Source organism: Panthera leo, chromosome B4 (genome assembly GCF_018350215.1).
Source record: "Panthera leo isolate Ple1 chromosome B4, P.leo_Ple1_pat1.1, whole genome shotgun sequence".
NCBI lineage: Eukaryota > Metazoa > Chordata > Mammalia > Carnivora > Felidae > Panthera > Panthera leo.
Genome location: NC_056685.1, coordinates 141331954 through 141356381, shown reverse-complemented (window position 1 = coordinate 141356381; position 24428 = coordinate 141331954). Strand labels below are relative to the sequence as shown.

Genomic DNA, 24428 nt, shown 5'->3' with positions numbered 1-24428 from the left:
AGGCAGAGGAAGAAATGGCTTCTGTCAGCTCATGCTGCACCCCAAGCCCTGTGCTGAACACTCAGGCTTAGAAACTTTGGGAACCAGGTCTATCTGGGGCCTGCCCGGTTATGTCGCTTCCTAGTTCTGTGACTTTAGACAAGTCACTTACCCCATCTGAGCATCAGGACCCTCATCTGTAAAATAGTAATAGAGCAGAGCCTCACGTACGGCCAAGGTGAAGTGAGATGATACACATATGCTGCTCAGCCCAGCTGTCATCTTGAAAACAAAGTGCTGTTTATGTAACTCATTGAACAGTGTCTCCTGAGCACCTCCTATGTGACTGGCTCTGGGGAAGCTGTAAGAGGACGGCTCCTGCCCTCGAAGTGCTGGGAAGAGAGATGCCTTAACCAGCAGTGGCTGGACATGCTGTGGGTCAGGGGATCCCAGTAGGGACCCATCACCTGCCCAGGTTCTGGAAGGCTTCCCAAAGGAAACCACTGTGTGGAATTAGTTCTACCTTACCGATGAGAAACCTAAGCATGGAGTGGTTAGCTGTCACCCAGTCAACTGATGCCAGGTCTACAACTGTCCATCTATACAGCCAGTGCCCACCAAAGCCGGTGGGGCTTCAGCCCAGGCTTCTTCCTCTAAGTGCCAGAGATGCCAAAACCCCCACCACCACCACCCCCACACCCTCCCCCCCCCCCCCACATATCCCTGCTTCTCAGGGTCCCAGTGCTAATGGCAAGGGGCAAAGAGTAGAAGCAGAGTCTTGTGGTTATATAGGGCTGGAGGGGTGGGGGAAAGACAAAGACTCCCCCTTAGAGACAGGGATAGGGATCACTCATAGGCTTCAAGCCCTCAAGGAGATAAAACTCCATTCCCTGACCCCTAACCCCACACCACCCAGCCCTGCCTCATCTCAGCCTTTGCTCTCCTAGCACTGCAAGAAACTTTGTAAAGCACAGAGCTGGCCAAACCCTCTCCTTCCAACATGCTCCCGGAACTCTGTTCAGAGCAAGTCCAGATCCAACCAGATCAGCGTGGACAGGGCCTCACCTTCTTCCGCTCCCCATCCGGGAGGCCCATCTGGGGGCCTGCAAGCCCCCCACCCCAAGCCTCAGCCCATCACTGTAGAGGTGCCAGGCACCACTAGGCCTCTCCCTGCCTCTCCATGCTGGTTCCTCCTGCTTGGGTCCCAGCACCCCACCCACCCAGACCCTGCCAGGGCCTCCCAGACCCCTCCTACCTGATCTTGCTCTGGCTGCCCCTGCCTGCTGTGGGGCCACCGATGTCATTCTCTTGGTCACCATCCCGATCCCGGTCTTTCTCCTCCTGCAGCCGCTGGAGCAGCAGCTGATGGGGGAGGCTTCGCAGAGAAGGTCCAGGAGAAGCTGCCGGCTGCACCTCACCCTTCAGGTTGATGTCACTGGCTGAGCGCTGCAGGGGCCGAGGGGAGGCCAGGCCACTGGGGCCAGCCAACCGCCGCCGCTTTGCATAACTGGGGGTTTCCCTGAATGGTACTGGAGTGGGGGGTGGGGGGCACAGATGAGACTCTGGGCAACCAGATAGGGTGACCAACACCCTGGTTTGCTTTCCAGATTTTAAAACTAAAATCCTATGTCCCAGGAACTGCCTCAGTCCTGGGCAGCCAGGACTGTTGGCCAGCCTATGACTGAAGCTACCATTAGGGATCACATCCCAAACTGCCTCTAACTCTAGCTTCAGGGCTAGAAGCCTGTTCTTCCTGTCAGCCAAACGAGGTCCTGAGTGTGCTCAGACCTGCTCTTGGAACTGCCCATTTAGCAGGCTTCAGCAGAGACAGAACAGGCCACATATGATAAATCTCACTACACTACTGCTATACTGGACCATCTATAGGTGACTCTAACAAGGAAAACCGTAAAAGATGTTCTAGACAAGGGGTTGGCAAACTTCTGTAAAGAATCAGATAGTAACTATTTCAGACTTTGCAAGCCATATAGTCTCTGTCCCAAGGACTCAACATTGCCACTCTAGCACAAAAACAGCCACAAACAATATATAAGCAAATGGGTGTGGCTGAGTTCCAATAAAACTTTATTTAAAAAGCAGATGGTGATTTTTAAAAACATGATCCAACTATATGCTATTTACAAAAGAATCACTTTGGACCCAAAGACACAAGTAGGTTTAAGTAAAAGGATAAAGGAAGATATTTCATGTAAATAGTAACTAAGTGAGCTAAGTTGCTACATTTATATCAGACAAAACAGACTTAAAGATAAAAAGTGTTACAAGGACGGAGGACATTGCATATAGACAAAAGAGTGTCAATTCATCAAATAGATTAACAATTATTAACATATATGTGCCAAACAACAGAGCATCAAAATATATGAAATAAACATTAACACATTTGGAGAAATAGACAGTTCTATAATAATATTTAAGACTTTCAACACCCCACTTTCAATAATGTATAGAACAATCTATCAGTAAGGACAATCAATAAGGACATAGAAGACTTGAACCAATTAGACCTAACAGATATGTGTTTAGAACACTACAGAAAACAAGAGCAGAATATACATTATTCTCAAGTGCACATGCAACATTCTCCGGCATAGACTACATGTTGGGCCACAAAACAAGTCTCAATAAATTTTAAACAACTGAAATCACATAAAGTATCTTATCCAATCACAATGGGATGAAGCTAGAATTCAAGAAAAACAATAACAAAAAAAAAAACGGAAAAACTCACAAATATGTAATAATTAAACAACACACTCTTAGTTAGAAAACTCAGAGTTAGAAAACACTCTGAGAAAATGAAAGCAAAAACATAAAACATCAAAACTTTTGGGATGCAGCAAAAGCCGTGCCAACAAGGAAATTCATAGCTGTGGACGTCTATATCAAAAAAGGATAAAAGTCTCAAATCAATAACCTAAGTGCACATCTTAAGGAACTAGAAAAAGAGGAGCAAACAAAACCCAAATCTAGCAGAGGAAGGAAATATAAGGATAGACAAAGATAAATGAAAAAGAGAACAGAAATGTAGAGAGAATCAATGAAAACAAAAGTTGTTTCTTTGAAAATATCAACAAAACTGACAAACCTATAGCTAGACTGGCATAGAGAAAAAAGAGAAGAGGGACATAATCAACTAAAATCAGAAGTGAAACTGTGGCACTGCTACCGATCTTACAGAATTTAAAAGGATTAAAAAAGAATACTATGAACAATTGTATGTCAACAAATTAAATAACTTAGATGAGATGAACATATGTCTAGAAAAACAGAGATTACCAAAACTGACTCAAGAAGTAGAAAATCTAAACAGACCTATAACAAGCAAGGAGATGGATCCACAATCACTAATCCTGCAACAAAGAAAATTCCAGCATCAAACAGCTTCACTGGTGAATTCTACCAAACACTTAAAGAAGTATTAACACCCATCCTTCTCAAGCTCTTCCAAAAACTAGAAGAGGAAAGAAAACTTCCTAACTTGTTCTGTGAGCAATTAAAAAATAAGCAAAGGACTTGACAAGTCTCCAAAGAAAATGTACAAATGGCTAATAAACACATGAAAAGATGCTCGACATCACTAGCCATTAGGGAAATGCAAATCAAAACCACAATGAGATACTACTTCACCCTGACTAGAGTGGCCATAATTTAAAAAAAAAAAACAAAACAAAACAAAACTGACGATTACAAGTGTTAGCAAAGATTTGAAGACTTTGGAATTCTCATATGTTGCTGGTAGGAATGTAAAATGATGAAAAACAATTTGGTAGTCTCTCAAAAAGTTAAATATAGAATTATCATATGGCCCAGCAATTCCCTCCTAACTTTAAACCCCCAAATAACTGAAAACAGATATTCAAACATATTTCACACATGTTCACAGCAGCAATGTTCATGATAGCTGAAAGGTACAAACAACCCAAGTGTCCTGCTGGAGGATGCACGGATAATCAAAATTTTATAAATATAAATGATGGAATATTATTCAGCCATAAAAAAGAACGAAGTAGTGATACATCCTACAATATGGATGAAGCTTGAAAGCAAGCTAAGTGAAAGAGGCCAAAAACCAAGAGTCACATATTATATGATCCTATTTATATGAAATATCTAGAATAGGTCAATCTGTAAAGACAGAGTGTGTGTTAAAGGTTGACAGGGACTAAAAGAGAAGAGAATGTGGAATAATTAATGTATACTCGGTTTCCTTTTCAGGGTGATGAAAATGTTTTGAAATTCAATAGATCTGGTTGTATAACACTGTGAGTATATTAAATACCACTGAATAATTCCACTTAAAATAATTAATTTTATGTTGTGTGAATTCAACTTTAAATGAAATTTAAATCCTCAATTTTAAAGCCTCAATTTAAAAACAAAACAAACAAACAAAAAAGCAGACTGTGGGCTGAATTTAGCTTGCAAGGTCTCATTGGCCAAGCCCTGTTCTAGACTCCCGTTACCAAAGTGTGGGCAACAAACCCTCAGCCTCACCTCAGAGCTGAAACTCATTGGAAATGCAGACTCTGAGGCTCCGCCCAGACCCAATGAGTCAAAATGTACATTTAACAAGATCCCTGGTGGGGTGCCTGGGTGGCTCAGTCAGTTGAGCATCAGACTTCGGCTCAGGTCATGATCTCAGTTCACGAGTTTGAGCCCTGCGTCCCCGCGTCAGACTCCGTGCTGACAGCTCAGGGCCCCCCACTTCCTCCCCCCACCCACCATCAGATTCTGTGTCTCCCTCTCTCTCTCTGCCCCTCTCCGCATCTGTGTCTGTCTCTCAAAGTACATAAACATTAAAAAAAAAAATTTAACGAGATTCCTGGCTATAGCATTAGAAGCACTTCCCTCAGGCACTATGGGACAGCAAGTCAGTGAGACCTGCCCTTGAAAGCATGTATGGGAGAGATGGAGGGGAGAATGTGGACCCTCAGTTGGCCTGAGGTGACAGAGGTGAGGAGGCAGAGGTGACTGCTCCCAGACCTATCAGTCTAAGGGCTAGAGGCCTGCCAATAGGCTTCAGTGTGTCGCGTCCCTTGAAGGGTAACAGGACCCAGCCTACCAGACCCTCCACTAGGGCTCCTTTCCTGAGAAGAAAAAGGAGGGTGGATAGGCAGAGCCTTCCTCCAGCTCTTCTGTATGCAGACCCACCCAGGGTCCCCAAGCTGGGGTGAGACATGGCCACTTGTGAGTGTCACTGAGGGAGTGTCCTTGGAGTGAAGGTGTGCAGAGGGAGTAGGAGTGACAAGGACAAACCCCTGGATTGCCCAGGTCCAAAGACAGGTTCTGCCCTTAACCAACTCTGTAAAAACAGACTAATAATAATCACTTGTTGAGGGGTTGTTGAGAGAGTGGCCTAAGATAACAAAGCTTATAGTAAATACTAATGGATATATTACCTGTAACTCAAGGATATCCGGCTATGCCATTTGAGCATACATGTGATGCCTGAGCAGGTTAGGGTACGTGGCCAGCAAAGCCAGTGCCCACACAGGGACTAACAGGTATGGCTGCCTGCTCTGTACATCAGCTCAGCAACAGTGTGCCCAACGCAAAGCAGGTGATCGCACTCTGGGCCAGCCAGACAGTAAATCGTAGTAACGGTGACCCTAGGGACCCTAGCATCTCTGTCCACATCAGGAAAATGAGAGGCAGCTGGAGCCTTCCTCTCTCTTGGTCAGGACCAGACACCCCCCTCCCTCTAGTCAGATGGACCAAGGCCACCTGCCAGAGTCCAGACACACAGAATCAAATCCCACAGGAGGTCAGAGATAGGAAGGGTATGCAAATAACCATATTTTACTTAAGAAAAACTGAGGCACAGAGGCCTTACTTAGTAGCTCTCCCATGGTCAATCACGAGAATATGAAAGGATCCCCATGTCCACAAACCACGGTTCTCCCAGGCTAACAACTACCTCCAAAACACTTACCAGTCCCAGCCAGACTATAACTGAGCCCTCACTCTGCCTCTTGTCCCCAATTCAAACCTCAGAGCTCATCGGGGTTCTCTCCCCACCAGAACCTGGACCCAAATTCTCCACCACGTCATCAGCCCAGCCGTTTCTCCAACAAGCGCCTACTGATGCTCGCTGCACTGAGCTTCTGCAGCTGCTGAGTCCACCCCTCCCCTCTTAGAGACTTGGTCCATCATCATGGTCCCCTGGCCTGCCTGGGACATGACAGGCTCATAACCAAGCCTCATTTGAGAAGGTCTTTTCAGGGAAGACACTACAGAAGGAAGAATTCTTAAACACGAATTTGACCTGAATCTTAACCCCAGTCCAAATTCAACCCCAGCCCCGACTGTAACCTCACAATAGAACCAAGGCCAACCCTAGCCTTTTGCTGTCCAACGTCACTTATAATTTTTTTTTTTTTAAATGAGGACACTGCACCCATCGCAAAAAGGGGAGCTTGGGAGTCTGTGTTCCACAGAGAACCATGGGAGGGAAAACCTGGTCCACCCAGGACAAAGGGAGCCGAGAAGGGAGCCCCTCTGTGGCCAGGTAGCTGGAGGGGTGGCCTTTCCAGAGGGGAGGCCTACCCTCTCCCATAGCCCCAGCCACTTCACACAGGATAGAGCAGGCAGGATTCTAAGGACAGGTCCCAGAGCGGCTCCACACCCATCACATGGGAGTGGGTGGGGACCTCCCTGAGGCTCCAGTGTGATGGCCCTGCCCATACTTCTGCCACCGGTGGCATCTCCTGGTTTTCCTACTGAGACCATGAGTCAGGCATATACTGGGATCTCCTTGGCATACTGGTTCAGAACTCAGCGCATCCCCACCACTGTGTTTTGTTTTCTTTACGTGATCTTGTCATATTGAAGCACGCCATGGGCCACTTAAACTGCCTCTTAATCCAGGCACCAATGACACACTGAGGGTCAATGACTGAGATCCACTGCCCCATGTCCCCTGCTGGCCCTTTGTACGACCTCACAGGAGAAGAATCTTGACCCTAACTTCAACCCCACTCTCAACCTAAATCGATCCCTAAACCCAGCAGTGTCCCCAACCTAACCATACTCTCGACTCTTATTCAGACCCTTTGTCCACTCTACACAGGCCCCTCCCTCAGCACAGTCCCCACACCTCAGGACCACTGACCAAAGTAGAGCCGGGAGGAAGAGGTTCAGGGTATGAAGGGCTCCCCTGTACCATCCCCACTGACCCCTGTACCTGTGGGAGCCCCGACAACCCCCACAAATCCACATCCAACAGGGACCTGGGTTGAGCAGAACTCACCAACATCCGAGTCTTTGTGGGTCTTGATGACCTCTGCGAGCTCAAAGTTCCCTGCGATGATGGCCACCTGAGGAGGGAGGGCGAGGGGGGGCTCAGGGATGCCAAACCTGCCCCCCTCGGCCCCTGTGCATTCTGCCTGGGCTGCTGTGTGGGATCTTCCTTGGTTGGGGTCCCCAGGCTCAGACTGTGGCCCCTGTCTAACCCACCACCCTATTCTGCCTAGGACTGAGAGGTTTCCTGGGACATGAAACTTTCAGAGCTAAAACTAGGACAGTCCGGGCCTACAGGTCACCCCAGTGATCCTCATCACGGCCCCTCCGCACACACCAGTGCACAAGTGTCAGCCATGGCCTCACACCTGCTACCCTCCGTCTTCTGTTCCCCCACCCCTGCATCTAGTCACCTAACAGGCCCTTCCAGACTCCTTCAAACCTACCAGGCTCTTCTGCTACTGCATCTGCCCCCTGACTTGATGCCCAGGGAGGACCTACCTGTTCTCCTCACATCTCTGACAAGACCTCTGAAGGCCCTCACATTCGCTGAGAAGAGAATCCCAGCTCTCTCCATGGTCCAAAAGTCTCCCCCACCCACAAACTCCAGGTCCTACAGAGACCCACCCATGTGGTCATCCCAGTGCCAAGAACCAAACCCAACTGGAGAAGGGGCTCAGAAACATCACCTGAATTAAGTCAGGGACTGGAACCAATCCTCTCACCCCTGGTTTGGCCTCTGTACCCTGCCTGTTTCTGGCAGGTCAAGCCCACACTGGTTTTCCCCTGACCCCAGAGCCCTATGACCCTCCTCTCTCCCTGGAAGGAAGACAAGGAAACCAACCACAGTGAAGCCCTCCCCCCACCATGAACTGGGCACTGCACTGGCCCACCCTCTTCCTCTACCTCACCCTGGGCCAATCCTGGAGTGAGAGCTCTGCTATTGCCTTACAGGGGAAGAACCAAGGCCCAGAGAGATCAAGTCACGCAGAGACAGACACCCAGCGGTCAGCCTCATGTTCCTATAAATCACTCTTGTACCTGGAAGGCTGTCTGGCTATTGTAATTGCGGACATCCTTGTTAGCTCCACGGAAAAGTAGGACTCGAGCACAGCTTTCCTGTTGGGAGGGCCGGAGTGGGGGTCACAACCGGGCAGCTGGAGGGGTGGGGTCAGGATACAACAGCATGCACACACACCAGGGCACAGCGGGGGTGCAGGGCACATACACCCACACCTCCACGTCCCGTGCACATGCGCATAGCATAGGCATTGGCAGATCAGGTACACACAACACACACAAGTCCACTTGACCCAGAAAGCCCGGATGTACACAACTCACACATGTGACTTGTTTGTTTGGGAACAGATGTGCACACATAGGCCTACGAGGCCACAGCTCACGGCAGGACACAGGACATGCACTCAGGAAGTAGGACACGGGACCCAACACGCGTCCACACGTAAGCACTGTACCGGGGCACCTGTATACACACATGCACGTATACACATGTAGTCACACCTGGTTATAGAGGGCACAGATGTGCAGCGCTGTGTTTCCTGAGGCGTTCTGAGCCCCCATGTCAGCTCCATAGAACAGCAGGTGTTCCAGGTGCTGCACGTGCCCAAAGCGGCAGGCCTGGGGGATGAGGGAGGTGCTGTTGGGTCCCCGAACAGAGCGACAGAGAGGACCCTCAATCCTACAGATAGGGCCGGGAAACCCCCCTCCCCACTCCCTGACGGAGCCGGGAGCTTCACCCTTACCCCCAGACAGAGGCAGACGCTCCCCACCTTCACACTCCCTGCCTACCTGATGGATCTCCTGCCAGCCGTTCTCATCTGTGGTCCCCAGCTGAGCATGGTCGTGAAGGAGCAGCTCGCAGCAGAGGGCATCCCCGCCCCCCAGGGCACTGTGGTACAAGGGCGTCAGGCCGCGGCTGTCCTTGTAGTCAGGCGAAGCGCCCAGGTCCAGCAGAGTCTGAGGGCAGGGAGCCTCAGCATTCATGCGGGGCCCAGCTTCCTCCCCCTGCTGGGCCACGTGCCCCTCCAGGCCGGGGCCCCACCCACACTGACCGTCAGAGCTGCGGCATTCCGCTGGCGTGTGGCACAGTGCACGGCAGTGAGCCCATCGCGGGTGCGGAAATCCAAGTGAGCACCACCGTTCCTCAACACCTTCAGCAGGTCCGTGGCGTTGTCCAGCTGGGCTGCAAGGCTCAGAGGACACTCTGGGTTCAAGGGACAGATGAAGGTTAAGGTCCCAACCATTCCAAGGCCATGCCCCTTCCTGCTCTGCTTCTTACCTCCTGAGTCAGGATCGTGGAAATTGGGGTCCAGCCCCTTGTCCAGTAAGCGGGCTACCTTGTCCGTGCTGTGCAGCTGGACGTAGTCCATGAACTTCTTCAGGTTTGCCTGGAACACGCAGCCATCCCAGTCAGCCCAGCCCCACAGCTACTATCTTCTGTCACCCACCTTCCACCAGGAGGCCTCAGGCCACCTGTGGAGCATCTACTGCCCCATGCCCCCAGTCTGACCTGTCACCCTACATCATGACCTTGTCGCCCCTCATACCACCTCAAGCCCTACGCCCCCACCATGGCCCTTCCCAGCTCAACCGGGCCCTCCTGCTGCTTGAGGTCCCTCCCTGCATCCCACACCCACTGCAATGATTAGTCTCAGCCCACCCAGCCCCTCATCAAGGCCACGTTGCCCTGGCCATGCCCCCCTGAGAGTTCCCTACCCCAACCTCACCCCTGGCTCCTCCCCCCAGCCCTGGTGCCCCAACCTGCCCAGCCCGGAACAGCCCAAGGCTCCCAGGCAGGAGCTACCCTCACCACAGCCCATGTCCCTGTCACCCCCAAGTCCCCATCACCCCCAAGGTAGCCTGCTCCTTCTTCCTCATGAGATCATGCAAAGGCAGACCGCCGCCCCAGAGGCCCTTCCCCACCCATAAGCGGCCCCTCCTGTGACATGACTTTGACTGCCTTTCATTCATTCACCTAGTCATGCATCAATTCACTCAGCAAAATTCACTCAGCAAAAGCCCCACTGAGGCCTGTGCTACAGATGCTGCACGCACAAGGCATGGCGCCCTGGCTGGAGGCGCCAGGTCTTCTAAAAACAATCAGGGTACATCATAAATGGGAGAGGACACCATGGGAACCAAGGTGGGTCTGGACAATGACACAGGAGGAAAGGTGCTCCTGACAGGGGAGAGACCTCAGCCAGGCCCGGGGTGGATGGTATGATGGTGGGGGGTGGTCAGAGGCCAGGCAGGTAGAAGTACGGGCCTGGGGCAAGGAGTTGAAACTCGCTCTAAAAACAAGTAGGACTCACTGGAGGCCAATAGTCACCAATGTCCTAGGGATTGCTTGGGACAGTTTTAGAGGAGAGGTAACCACTTTGGGAGGAACCCAGAGCGACAGGGTCACACTGGGGTGAGTGGAGAGAGAGGGAGACCTTTCCACCACAGTCTCTGCCCAGCCGGAGTCATGGCCCCTGACCCCTGTGTGCCCCAGGGGCAGCAGAGAGACCTGGCATGGAGGCCCCAGGGTCACAGAGGGGTCCTTGGGACACAGGGGTGATAGTGCTCAGATCCTTCTCCTAGAAGGAGACAGGCTCCAGAGATTGTCAATGAAGTGCCCAGAAAGCAAATGTCCGCTGGTCACTGGAGCCTGAGGTGGGAGCTGAGAGAGTCGGCCTGTGGGTAGGGGCTGCGGCACCCACACTGCCTCTCCTACATTCAGAGAAGGCAGTGAGGTGCCCCTCAGAGAATATTCAGGGTCAGGCCTACCTAGCAATGGTGCCCAGCAAGTGTGCCTGGGCACAGGGACCCAGAGTCAAACAGACCTGGGTTCAGCCCCAGCTTCACTGTCTGCACACCTGTGAGCAAGTCACTTCACTTCTCTGGGACTCAGTATCTTCATCTGGGAAGTGGGATAATAATAGTCCCTCCCAGGAGAAAATCAATGAGATGCCCAATTATTAGTGCCCAGCACTGGGCGACCACTAAGTGCTAGGCCCCTTGTTCTCCCCATCCCCTCCCGGTTCCCCTAAATGAGAACATTGGTTGGTGCTTGTTCATTTTCACCCCACCCAGGCTCCCACCAAGACACCATGCCCTGTCATATCCCACCACCACCACCCCGCAGGAGCCCACCAGAGGGGTCAGCCAGAATCTGATCTGACTTGAGCCCATCACCAGACCACCCACACAACAGCTGCACCCAGCCCTCCAGCAGCCCCAGCACATGCTGTGGACCCCTGACACAGGAGAAAACAGACTGAGGCAAGCTAGAGAGACTGTGCTCAGCCCCCAGCCAGGGTGGAGGGTGCTAGGAGCAGAAGGAGGGCTCTCGAGAATTGTTAAAGGACATTTTCAATATCACGAAATCCAGCCAAGGCTGGGGTGAAGAGAACACTGCTCGTGGGGGTCAGGAGGTAACTCTGGAGTCCCTTCTCTGTGACTGCCTCCTTACCTTTGTGTGAAGCTTTGCAAACTGCTTATCATCGATGAGGTTCTGGGCATAAACTCGCCTCTTGTATCGAAACTGCTCAGGTGAAAAAAAAGGCAGAGAAAAGGCACTCACCTGGGCTGAGTGAGCAAATGCACCAACAAAACCAAGCCCTGCTTACTCACCCTGCCAGCCACACAAAGCTCATGCTGCCAGTGACACAGAGCCAACCCCAAGTTCAGATGGGATGAATGCCTGCTGTCCTGCACCACCCTTTGCCTCTCATTCCCATCCCCAGGATCCCCTGGAAAATCCCGCTCCTCTTCCAAGACCTGATTCCAGGCTTACCTTCCTAGATATGTCCTCTCTGAGGAGAACAAACCCTATTTCCCTGTGACACCAAAAAGGCCAAGCCACTTCGTGCTCAGCCACCATAATGCATATTTTAATGTTCATGGCACTTGCCACCACCGCCCCAAACTACAAGCCTGTGTCCCCATGCCTGACGGTGCATACAATATCCTTTCCATTATGACCAGGTCTGCCTTCAGAGACCCCCCTGGAAGGGGAGGGGGTTAGATGTGCGTACAGGTAACGCGCCGGCTCACTCTACACACCGCTCTGCACACTCACACCCCACTCTGCAGAACCACGGTGTGCCCCCGACGCACAGATGCTGACTGCACACCACACACAAGGCTCGCACCTCACACGCTACACACACCACACTGCGCACCGCACACACACTGCACGTACCGCTCACTGCGCTGGCCACACACAGCCTCCCACCCCCGCCCCGCACACACACACCGCTCCACACTAACTCTTCCCGTCCGCGTCCGTCGCTACCGTGCCCTTCGCTGCTCCTGCCACGGAACCCTGTGGTGGTGCCCTGCGCGCGCCCCTGCCCGCCGCTCACCTCCAGGTAGGGCAGGGGCGTGTCCAGGTTGGGCGGGTACTCCTGCAAGAGCCGCTCCTCGTCCAGGAACTTGCCTGCGCGGCCCCGGGAGGGCGGCTGGAAGAGCCCGTAGTTGAGCGCGTCCTGGAGGCTGTGGTTGAGGGCGCAGAGCACGCGTTGCTTGGCGGCCCATACGGGGGCGGCCGGGTCCAGGCGCAGGCACTTCTGCAGCGGAGCGAGCTCGTGAGCGCGGCCCGGCCCGACCCCGCGCAGAGCACCGGGTCCCGGGAGCCCCCCCGACCCCCCCCACCCCAACTCCCCCCCACCCCCCACGCAGGAGTCCCGGGCTCCCGAGCCCAAGCCGCGGACCCCGCGCCTCCGCGGCCGGCGGGCGAGGACCCGCCCCGAGGGCGGTGCTTCCCCGGGACCCGCCCCCGCCCGGCCGGTGGGGAGGGTCTCCGCGGAGGCGGCGGGGGAGGGGTGAGTAGCCGCGGGCCTGGGGTCTCCCGCGCCCGCCTCGGAGCGCGCGGTGGGGGAGTGGGGTGGGTGTAAAGGGGGGGGGGGGCTGGGCGAGGACGGCGGGGGCGCTACCGGGACGGGGCGGTGGGGCTTACCGTCTGCTGCAGGTCCGGGATGCCGACGCGCACGACCACGGCGCTGGCCCCGGGGCCGTCCATCCCCGCGCCCGTGCCCGCGCCCCGGCCGGGGCCCGGGAGCCTCGCGGCCGGGAGCGGAGCGCACGGGGCCTCCGCGCGGCTCCCCGGCCCCCCCTTCCCCCCCGCCGGAGCCCCGTCGGCCGCGCTACGCGGGAGGGGACCGGGGGGGGCCGGGGCCGGGGCCGGCGCGGGGGACAGCTGCGCCGAGGGCTCCGCAGGGGCGGCGGCGGCGGCGGCGGCGGCGCGGCTCAGCTGCATCGGCCCCGGCTCCGCGCGGCGCCTGCCTTCCCCGGGGGCGGGGGCGGCGGGGGGAGGGGGCCTGAGCCGGGAGGGAAGCGGGGGTGGCTAGGGGGCTGCGCCGGAGGCGGGGGCCGGGAGGGCTCGGGGCCAGTCGGGGACCGGGGGCGAGGGGGACAGTGCCGGTCCTGGGGTGAGGTGGGAGGGGTCGTGCGGAGGGCCTGGGCCGCCCCACAGGGCGGGGGCCCTGGGGGCTGCTCGCTGGCGGGGGGGGGGGGGGGGCGGGAAATCCTAGGCCTCGGCGTGGGGGGAGTGGCTGAACCGCGAGGGCCGCGCCGCCCTTCGGCTGCGGGCGAGCATCCGCGGACCACCGAAGAAGATTCGGAGAGGAGGGGGTCCTGAAGCTGGGGTGGGGTCCGCGTTGGGCACAAGGACCAGAGACGAGGCAGGAAAGGGAGAGAAAAAACGGGAGAATTAATTTCCGGGGGTGGCAGCGTCCCCCCCATTCTACCGACCTCTCCACCCCACTCAAGGCCCGGGGGAGACGGTGACCAGCCTTGCCCCAGGCTTGGGGGGTGAGACGGAGGAGACGTCAGGGCCAGGGAGGGACCAAGGGCTCTTCCATGGTCGGAGCCAATTAACCCTCCGACTTAACCCTTACGACCACGCTGAACAGTGTTCAGCGCGGCTTCCCGCATCCCCAGCCGAGTTTGGGGAGTTCGCTCCGGACTCCGAGGCCGCCTTTCCTCCTCCCCACTCTCCAGGCCCCCTGGTCTGCCTAGATCCAATGCCTGTCGCCCCCTCCCCGTCACCTTAGCGACGACAGGATGGGGGCGCGACCTATGAGGACAGGCTTAGGGGAGGGGGCGCTACTAGTCTCCACCTGCGACGGGAAAGTGAATTTTAGTTTTACACGTTGTCGTGGCAACGCGGGAGGGGGTGATGAGTGGGCGGAGAAGAGGGGAGCGCAGTCAAGAAACTAGCTCAGGCACCACCGCCCCATTGGAGCATGGCACCCCCCCAACACTGATAAGCCTCCCAAAACTACCCCAGTGCTGCAAAACCTGTGCCCCCAAGACCCCCGAGAGCAAAGAGCAGCCCCTAAATGTAGAAATATCCCTGATCTCCGGAGAAACAGCTCCTGATTCCATAGAACTCCCCAACATGCCTTGGCCATGCCCCCAAAGAGCAGGCCCTGACCGCCATAGCCGAACTGTTCACCCTTTCACTGAACAGACTTGATTATGTTCACAGAACAACCAAACATGGGCATACCCTCTGTTCCCTGGTGGAAAGAGACCCTGCCCGCACCCCACCACCCCCCACCAGCCTCTCCAAACCTTCTCCAAGAACAACAGCCTTAGATCCCCTGAGCCTCCCAGGAATAAACTTGAATGAACCCCCCCCCCCGCCACACACACACACACACACACACACACAGAAAACCTCCCTACTCCTCCCCACCACAACTTGGAAACCTCCTGACCCCACAGGAGCAGTGCATGGCACCCCTCCAAGAACAGACCCCCTCTTTACAGAGCCACCTTAACCACTGTCTCCCACCACAAAGCCCCCTCCCCACCAATACCCACCTCTCTGCCCCCAGAACAGTCTCTGATCAAGCCAGAGCAAGGCCTTCTTCCCCAGGACAAGCCTTGGCTCTCTCCTCTTCCATCTACTACCCCTTTAGGAAAAATCTCTGCCTCCCTGGACTCCCCACTGACCCCACAGAGCAGGATCCAGCGCTGTCTGTGGGTCGGTCCTGCTTTCTCCTCAAGCCTGGGCGGACCCACGCTGCCCGGAAGTGTGGCCCCAGGATGCCCAGACCTCCCACCCCCCTGTCCAGGCTCTTCCCAAGGCCACTGGTCTGGCCTGAGTGCTAGAGCTGATGGTCCCCTGGGGGCTGGGGGCAGGATGGGAGGGCTGGGGAAAGGGGGGAGCAGGAAGGGGCCGTCAGAAGCCTACTTTTTATCTTCAGGAAGCACCTTGGGAAGCGCGAGGGTTGGATTTCCTGTGGCCCAGCCCTGGAGAGAGGAAACTAATGCTTCCCAGCCCCTCTCCTGTCTCCACTATCTTCCTGCCCCACCCCACCCCCCACCACCAAGCAATCCAGGCCCACAATTCCTGCCCACCCTGCCCTCCCCAGCCCTCCCACCACAACCCCCACCTGCCCTCACTCCTGCTCCCAGCCTTTCATCCTGCTGTGGCTGGCTGCTAGGCCATGAACATGCTCAGCAGAGCCCTTAGTTCTGGGTGGATGAAGGAAGGAGCCCAAGAGGAGCAGCCCCAGACCTCTGTACTGGCCCTGCCACCATGCCCACCCAACCCGGACTTCACAGGAGCCCCTCCCAGGCCTCCCTCTACCAACCTACTGCCCAGGGTGAGTCCCACTCTAGTCCTGCACCATGGCCATCAAACCTTTGGGGAGAAAACCTCATATCTGCTGATCAGCAACCAACAGATTTATGGTCTCCAGGCTCGGCTGGGCCTGGCACTGCCCGGGAGATACCAGAGCCTTGCTCAGTTCTGTGCTGGTTCCACAAAGTGCCTGGCACTTAGGGTGGGCACAAAGTGAATGAATTCCAAGCCTGCACATCCCCCCAGCTCTGCCACCACCCCAGCAAACAGCAAAAATAACAATACCCAGAAGCACGTTACCCACATTATGTCCTTCCATCCCCGCAACATGATGGGTTTCTCGAGAAGGAAGGCAAAGGACAGTGGGTGTCTTTGCCCTTCATTTCGTTGAGAATAAAAGAACCAGGCCCCTCACCACCTCCCCTAGACTCCCGAGCAGCCCGGGGTTCCACCTGACTCCACCTCTCAGGCAGGGCCACCCTTTGCCTGCCACTGCCCCCCCTCCACAGCCCAGCCGAGCCCCTCTGTGCGCCTATGTCTGTCCTTGAAGGTGAGGGGTCACCAGGCCTATGGCCCTCTGCTTCCCACTCCTTCCATCCAGACCAAGATTCCAGAAAGATATTTTTCCCACATTCTCCCACCACACATATTCAGATGCAAAACAGGCCTCATAAGGCCTGGGGGAATTCATGTAGGCAAAGCGCCTGGACCAATGCCTGGCACGGGGCAGACTCACTCTGGTACGGGCCCCTGCCCACAACCATGCCGCCTCCCGTCCCCCACTTCCACCACACATGCTCCCATCACCACACATGATGCCTCCCAAACATCAATCATCTGTCACCTCTGACTTGAAACTCCAAACCCTGACATTCTTAAGCCCCCTCCAGCATTGGTGGTCCACAGCTTCCTGGCCTTTGGGGTAGGCTCCTCTCCTGACAAAGTTTTTTGCCTCCTTTCAGCTCGGCTGTGCCCCTCCCTCCTTTTGCACTCCTGGGGCCCGCTTCCAAATCCCAACCCTGCCCTCCTGTGGGGCCCTCTCCCAGCTCCCCAGACTCCCCCTTGGTTTCCATGACAACTTGGTGGGGTGTTCTGTTCATAGCCCTCCACTGACTGCCCTTCTCTTCGGTGTACCCTCCTTCCCCTCACTGCTGCGCCCCTTCCTCTGAGCTACTCTTTCTTCCGCAGCACCTCTTCTAACATACTCACTTCCTTCCTGTTTAGTGTCTGTCTTGCCCTATGAGAACATAGGCTCCTGTGGTTCACTGGTGTGTCCACAGCCCTGGAATAGTGCCTGGTGCCCCACAGATGTGCAGCGTATATCTGCCGAGTGGAGAAATAAAAGCTTCAACCCACAGGCTCTTCACACCCACCTTTCTGTTTTCACATCAGACCCTCTCCCAGACTCCAGCACAGGACACATGAGGCAGGAGCCCCTGAATGTTGAGTTGACTGTAAAACTGTCTGGATCTGGTGTATTTTTTGCGGGTAGGTTTTTTATTGCTTCTAGTTATTTAATGTCTATCAGTATATTTAGGTTCCATTTCATCCTGAGTCTGATTTGTTCACTTTAATTTCTGGGAATACAAGCTATTTCTAAAGAATCAGTTTTTTTTTTTTTATTTTGCTAATCATCTCTATTTTCTATTTTGTTTTATTCTGTTATATTTCTCTACTTCTTTATTGTGTTATGACTCTTTCCAATTTTTGAGTGGATATTTAACTCAACATTTAGTCTCTCTCTTTTCTCACAATAAGCATGTAAGGTTGTCCATTTCCAAGTGCCACTTTAGTTATGTCCCTTAAGTCTTGATAAGTAGTATTTCTAATTTCATGTTGTTCTGATCTTATAACATCAATTATTTTTTGGGCTTGGGAATTGCTGAAAGTATGCTCACTTACATTTTCTTTTTTTTAATGTTTACGTATTTATTTTGAGAAAGAGAGAGACGGAGGGAGGGGCAGAGAAAGGGTAAGAGAATCCCAAGCAGGCTCTGCACTGTCAGCACAGAGCCCGATACGGGGTCAAACCCACGAACTGTGGTGTCATAACCTGAGCTGAAATCGAGAGCTGGATGCTCAACCAAGGGAGCCACCCAGGCACCCCAAGATTTTTTTTACTTTTTAAGTAATCTCTGCACCCAACATGGGGCTTGGACTCACACGTCCGAGGTGAAGAGTTGCATGCTCCACTGATCCGAGCCAGCTAGATGCCCCCCCGTTTTTATTTGTTTTATTTACTTACTTACTTACTTACTTAAAATTGCATTTTTATTGATTTTAAAGAGAAAGATCATAAATTGGGGAAGAACAGGAAGAAAGAGAGAATCCCAGGCAGGAGCCACCCTATCAGTCCAGAGCCCAACTTGGGGCTAAAACCCATGAATCCTGAGATCATGACCTGAGCTAAAATCAAGAGTCAGACACTTCACCCAGGCGCCCCTACATTTTCAAGTGTATACTAGGTTTTTTGGAGGGAAGACTAAACTTTGGTTGCTGATTTCTTATTTTATTGCATTATGGTGGGAGAAGGAGGAGGTCTGCATAATACTGATCTTTGGGGATTTTGTGAAGACTTTCTTTATAGTGGTATACATGCCCTGAAAGTTTCCTGTTTAATAGGAATTGTTGGATGCATGGGGACATATAATCTCCATTATATCAAGCTTGTTAATTGCATTATTACAGTAGTCTATGCCTTTTCTAATTTTGCAACTACTTGATTTATAAATTACCAAGAGAAGCGGGTTAAAATCGCACTGCTGTGATAGTGGTTTTAGCGGTCTCTCCGTGAAATTTGCCAGTTTGGGTTTTAAATGTTTTGAGACTATTTTTAACTGTTAACAGCTTTACAGTTGTTATAGCCTCCTGATAAATTATTCTTTTTGTCATTATACAGTACCCCTCATTATCCCTAATCACGCTTTTGGCCTTAATTTTGTTTTTTCCACCAATTAGTATACTACAGTCCTTTTTGTGTGTGAGTGTTGACCTCATATATCTTTTTCCATTATGTTCCTTATATCTTAGGTATGAATTTGATGTACAGTCTGTGTAGCTAGATTTTTTAAATCAATTTTACAGTTTTAAACCTTTAATGGTGTGTTTATTATGTTTGATGATATGCTTTAATTCATTTTTACCGTCTTACTTTGTATTGTCTACCTTTTCTCTCTATGCTTCTTTTTTCTCCCTTTCTGTCCTGAATTGGATGGATCGAGTATTCTATAATTCCCTTTCCCTCAACTTCCATTGGTTTGGACATTATGCACTGCCTATCACTTTCATAAATACACTGAAATTTTCAACATGCATAATTAACAAGTTCTAAAGTCATTTACTGTCTCTGTCTCTTTTCTGTGTAATGATAAGACTAGAACGCTTTAGCTGCAATCATTTCTCTCATCCTCTAGGTTCCCGTCCCTGCCATTTCACCTCCAAATTAATGTTTTTCATTGTTATTCTCACTGTGGAGCCGTCAGCACTGGTTTAGATTTGGCCATATGTGAACCTGTTTCTTCACTCACTCTTCCTTCTAGGTTGAAGTTTCTTTTTCCTGAAAGCACACACTTCAGATATTTTTAATGAATGTCTGGTAGTGATAAATTCTTTCAGTCTCTGAAATGTCTTATTTTGCCCTCTTTCTTGAATGAAAATTTAGCAATGTAGAAGTTGAAATTGACAATTATTTTCTTCTCAGTACTTTTTTTCCTCTGTGTGTGCTATATTCTGGATAATTTCCCAATTCTGACTTCCACCTCATTAATATTCTCTTTGACTGTGTCTAATCTGCTGTTAATTCTATCCACATAGTTGGGGGTTTTTTCCATATAGTTTTCTATTTCAATGACTATTGATTTTATTTCTAGAAGTTCAGTTTGGTACATTATCAAATCTGCTTTCTCTTTCTTTATATGGGCTTTTCTTTTTTATTTAATGCAACTTAAAAATGTCTTCTCTTATCTTTAATCATTTAAAAATATTTATTTTTAAATTTCTAGGCAATAGTTCCATTGTATGACTTTTTTGGGGGGGTCTAATCTTGCTCTTTGTGGTGTCTACTGACTGTCACTCATGGTAGATTATTTCTGTGAAAATTTTGTAATTTGGGGCCATGAACTCAATTGGGCCTGTATTTATGTGGGAATCCTAAGCAGCCTAAATGTGTCCCTTCAGAGAAGTGCCACTGTCCCAGGACTCCTTTTTTTTTTTTAACTTTTTTCTTTTATTGAGAGAGAGGGAGCATGTGCACGTGTGCATGCTTGAGTGGGGAAAAGGGGGAGAAGGGGAGAGAGAGAATCCCAAGCAAGCTCAAGGATCAGTGCGGAGCCCAGAGCAGGGCTTGACCTTATGACTGTGAGACCATGACCTGAGCTAAAATCAAAAGTCAGACACCCAACTGACTGAGCCATCCAGGTGCCCCTATCCCAGGACTACTTTTACTTTTTTTTTAATTTATTTTTTTAAATGTTTATTTATTTTTACAGGAGAGAGAGAGACAGAGCATGAGTGGGGGAGGGGCAGAGAGAGCAAGGGAGACACAGAATCTGGAGCAGGCTCCAGCTCTGAGCTGTCAGCACAGAGCCCAACGCGGGGCTCGAACTCACAGACAGCGAGATCATGACCTGTGCCGAAGTCAGACGCTCAACTGACTGAGCCACCCAGGTGCCCCTTTTTTTAATTTTTTTTATTATTATTTTTTTAATGTTCCAGGACTACTTTCATGGTAATTTCTTAGCTTGGTGGTCCTGGGGACTACAAAGAATGAAATAACCCAAACTCCAAAGCTTATGGGGTCAGGCAATAGTTACAACTTCACAGTGAGACTTTTCTACAGAGAGACCACCACAAGGCTTTACGAAAATTGCTTAAATAAAAAGGAAATATGTAACAAGAATTACGAAAATAAATGACTTACTAAGGTGTTTGAGCACTACATGTGCTTCACTAGCAAGCCCCTGTTATTGTTCTCATTTAGCAGATGAGGAAACAAAAGCCATCAAGACTAAGTAACTTAACTTGTCCAAAGTCATGTATGGCTAGACAGTAGAAACCAGGACCTGAACCATGGCAGTGTACATGTGATCCACCAGGGCAAGTGACAATCCTGCCCTGGGATTTTACCTCTTATAACTGTTTCTCCACTCTTGAGATACATAAGAGAGATCTGAACTCAGTAGCTACCGGTGACCAAGATTCCAGCCTTGAGAAGACAACAACACTGACAGAAATATAGATACGGGAGACAAGGAAGGCTCTGAAGGGTAAGTCCCTAAACAGTGCCTGAAATCTGAAAGCACTTCTGCTTCTCTTGAAGACCCAATACACTTCCCTTCTGGGTTGAGAGTCCACACAATGGACGGGTTGAAGGGCTGTCCTTATAGCAGGTGCCTGGATTAAAGTCCCGGTTCTGCCTCCAAACACCTGGGTGGCCTAGCTGGGTAGGCCTAGCTTTCCTGTCTTTCCTATGTCTCCAGAGCACAGCTCCATGCTCTGGTAAGTTGAGGACAATGGTAGGAATTATTTCATTCCTTCATTCATTCTGACTACATGCCAGGTCCTGTTTCAAGTTGCTGAGTGTGAGGCAAGGGTCACAGGTTGGCTTCTGGCCTCCTGGGCCATTGTGTGGACTAGATGGGATAAAAGGACGTGAAATGCTGACCATGGGCGTGGTGCAACATAAACACTCGAGTTTTTATTAACATCATAAAGCTAGTTCAGATCTGGTTTCTGTCATTTCAACCCAAGGAATGCATCCTAGTGAACATTTTCATACATAGTGGCAAAACAGAGTGATGTGTGGGGATGACTGACCTTTGTTGTATAATCTTAGAAACAGCATTAGATTTTAAATATTATTTTAATAGTGAAATTAAAAGTTAGAAATATCTGCCTATATAATTTTACAATTAGGGTTCCAATGACATTTTCTTACAAGACTGACTTTTGCTCACATGTTGACCCATTCCCCCTAACCAAAGATCACTGACAAATCAAGAACTATGTAGGTTTTCTTTATTATTATGGTGAAAAATACATAACATCAAAGTTACCATCTTAATCATTTTTAGGTATACAATACAGTAGTGTTAAAAAGAACGATGTATATTTTTAAATCATAAATCCATCCCAGTATTGGAAGACAGGCACATGGATTGTAAATGGAATAGAAGTTTAAAGGAGTCTCTAGGGGCCCCTGGGTAGCTCAGTCGGTTAAGCATCTGAATTCAGCTCAGGTCATGATCTCACGATTTGTGGGAGTGAACCACGTCAGGCTTCGTGCTGACAGCTCAAAGCCTGGAGCCTGCTTCAGATTCTGTGTCTCCCTCTTTCTCTGCCCCTCTCCCACTCATGCTCTCTCTCTCCCTCTCTCTCTCTCTCTTAAAAATAAAATAAACATTAAAAATTTTTAATTAATTTTTTAATTAACAGAAATTAATTTAATTTAATTTAATTTAATGTAATGTAATTTAATTTAAAAAGTGATTCCCAGCCCCCCCTTCTGGATTTCCTCAATGACAGGGCAGCCCTGGCCTACTTTCTGCCAGAGTAGCCTTCCACCTGCTCATCCCTGCCCTCTGTCCTGAAGGGAAGCCCTTCTAGGGATGAACTTCACTCAGGTCATCCTTTTCTATGGAATATTCCATTTTATGAAAATACCACATTTTGTTTGTCAATTCATCTGTTGAAATGTATATTTGGGTTGTTTCCAGTTTGGGACAATTATGAATAAAACTGCTGTGAACATTTGTGTAGAAGTTTTTGTGTGGACTTTTGCTTTCATTTCTCTTGGGTAAATATGTAGGGTTAGAATGGCCATGTCTTATGGTAGATGTATGTATGCTAACTTTTTAAGACATTGGCAAGCCGTTTTTCCAGAATGGTAGTATCGTTTTAAATTCCAACTTTTTCCTTTCCTCCACATCCTTGCCAATACTTGGCATTGACTTTTTTTTTTTAATCCTACCCATTTTAATAGATGTGCAGCGGTATCTCCTTGTGTGTTTAAATATACATTTCCCTGATGATACTGAGCCTCTTTTCATATGCTTATAGACCATTCATGTGTCTTCTTTTGTGACATGCCTGTTCAAGTCTATTGCTCATTTTTTTAAAACTGGGTAGTTAGAATTACTGAAATTTAGTATCTTTTCATATATCCTGGACACAAAAATATTCTTTTGTCCTAAGAAATCTTTGCCTACCACAAGATCACAAAAATTTTCCTGTTTCTTTCTTTTTAATTTTTTAAAATATTTATTTATTTTTGAGAGAGAGTACAAGCGGGGGAGGGGCAAAGAGCGAGGGAGACACAGAATCCGAAGCAGGCTCCAGGCTCCTCTGCACTGTCAGCACAGAGCCTGACATGGGGCTCGAACTCCTGAACTGTGAGATCATGACCTGAGCTAAGTTCAGATGCTTAAGGGACTGAGCCACCCAGGTGCCCCCCACCTCTATGTTTTCATCTAGAAGTTTTAGTTGTAACATTTAGGTCTACGATTAATTTCAAGTTAGATTTTGTTTGTGTTTTCCATTTTGGGATGTCCAATTGCTTCGGACCACTTTTTTTTTCTTTTTTATATTTATTTATTTTTGAGAGAGAGAGTGAGACAGAGCACAAGCAGGGGAGGGGCAGAGAGAGAAGGAGACACAGAATCCAAAGCAGGCTCCAGGCTCTGAGCAAGCGTTCAGCACAGAGCCTGACGAGGGCTCAAACCCATGAACCTTGAGATCATGACCTAAGCCGAAGTCAGTCACTTAACCGGCTGAGCCACCCAGGTACCCCTCGGGCCACGTTTTAAATTATTTCAAAGAGCGCCTACATGGCTCAGTCAGTTAAGCCTCCAACTCTTGACTTCAGCTCAAGTCATGATCTCACGGTTCATGAGTTCCAGCCCCACATTGTGCTCTGTGCTGGCAGTATGGAGCCAACTTGGGATTCTGTCTTCATTTCTCTCTGTCCCTTCCCCGCTTGCTCTCTATCTCTCTCTCAAAATAAATAAAAATAAGCTTTAAAAAATTTTTCCAAATATTTTTATTGTGGTAAAAAAAATATATATATATAAAACTTACCATTTTAACCATTTTTAAGTGTGCAGTTCAGTGGCATTAAGTACATTTGCAGTGTTGTGCACTCATCACCACTATTTATCTCCAGAACTTTTTTCATTATCCCGCATGGAAACTGTGCCTTTACACATTAACTCTCCATTCCTCTCTCCCCAGCCCCACTATTGTCTTCTGCCTCTGTAGATTTTGCTGCTTTAGAGGCATCCCAGCACCATTTTGAAAAGGCTTTCCTTTTCCACTGAATTGTCTTTACACCTTTGTTGAAAATCAGTTGATCACATATATGCATATCTATTCCTGATTTTCTGTTCTTTTCCTTCCATCTATATGTATACTTTCTTCAATACCAGATTGTCTTAATTTCTATAAAGTCTTGAAATCAAGTAGTATAAACCTTACAACTTTGTTCTGTTTTAATCTTGTTGGCTATTCCAGGTCATTTTCATTTCTATATAAATTTTAGAATCAACTTCTCAATGTCTACAAAATTTTTTTTAAAACCTGATAGGAATTTGAC

At 50.2% G+C, this 24428-nt stretch overlaps 1 protein-coding gene across 3 annotated transcripts in view; it reads right to left on the bottom strand.

The window, feature by feature from the left end:
* Positions 1-13504, bottom strand: part of SHANK3 (SH3 and multiple ankyrin repeat domains 3) — a 49190-nt gene extending 35686 nt beyond the window's left edge. For all 3 annotated transcript variants that reach the window (XM_042948251.1, XM_042948253.1, XM_042948252.1), the window contains exons 1-10: positions 13205-13504; positions 12612-12815; positions 11717-11788; positions 9542-9650; positions 9315-9466; positions 9052-9219; positions 8764-8880; positions 8284-8361; positions 7253-7319; positions 1235-1508 (exon numbers count right to left, since the gene is read on the bottom strand). In XM_042948251.1, coding sequence (XP_042804185.1) covers positions 1235-1508; positions 7253-7319; positions 8284-8361; positions 8764-8880; positions 9052-9219; positions 9315-9466; positions 9542-9650; positions 11717-11788; positions 12612-12815; positions 13205-13504 — 1541 coding nt within the window. The remainder of the gene's footprint in view (positions 1-1234; positions 1509-7252; positions 7320-8283; positions 8362-8763; positions 8881-9051; positions 9220-9314; positions 9467-9541; positions 9651-11716; positions 11789-12611; positions 12816-13204) is intronic.
* Positions 13505-24428: the final 10924 nt, after the last annotated feature.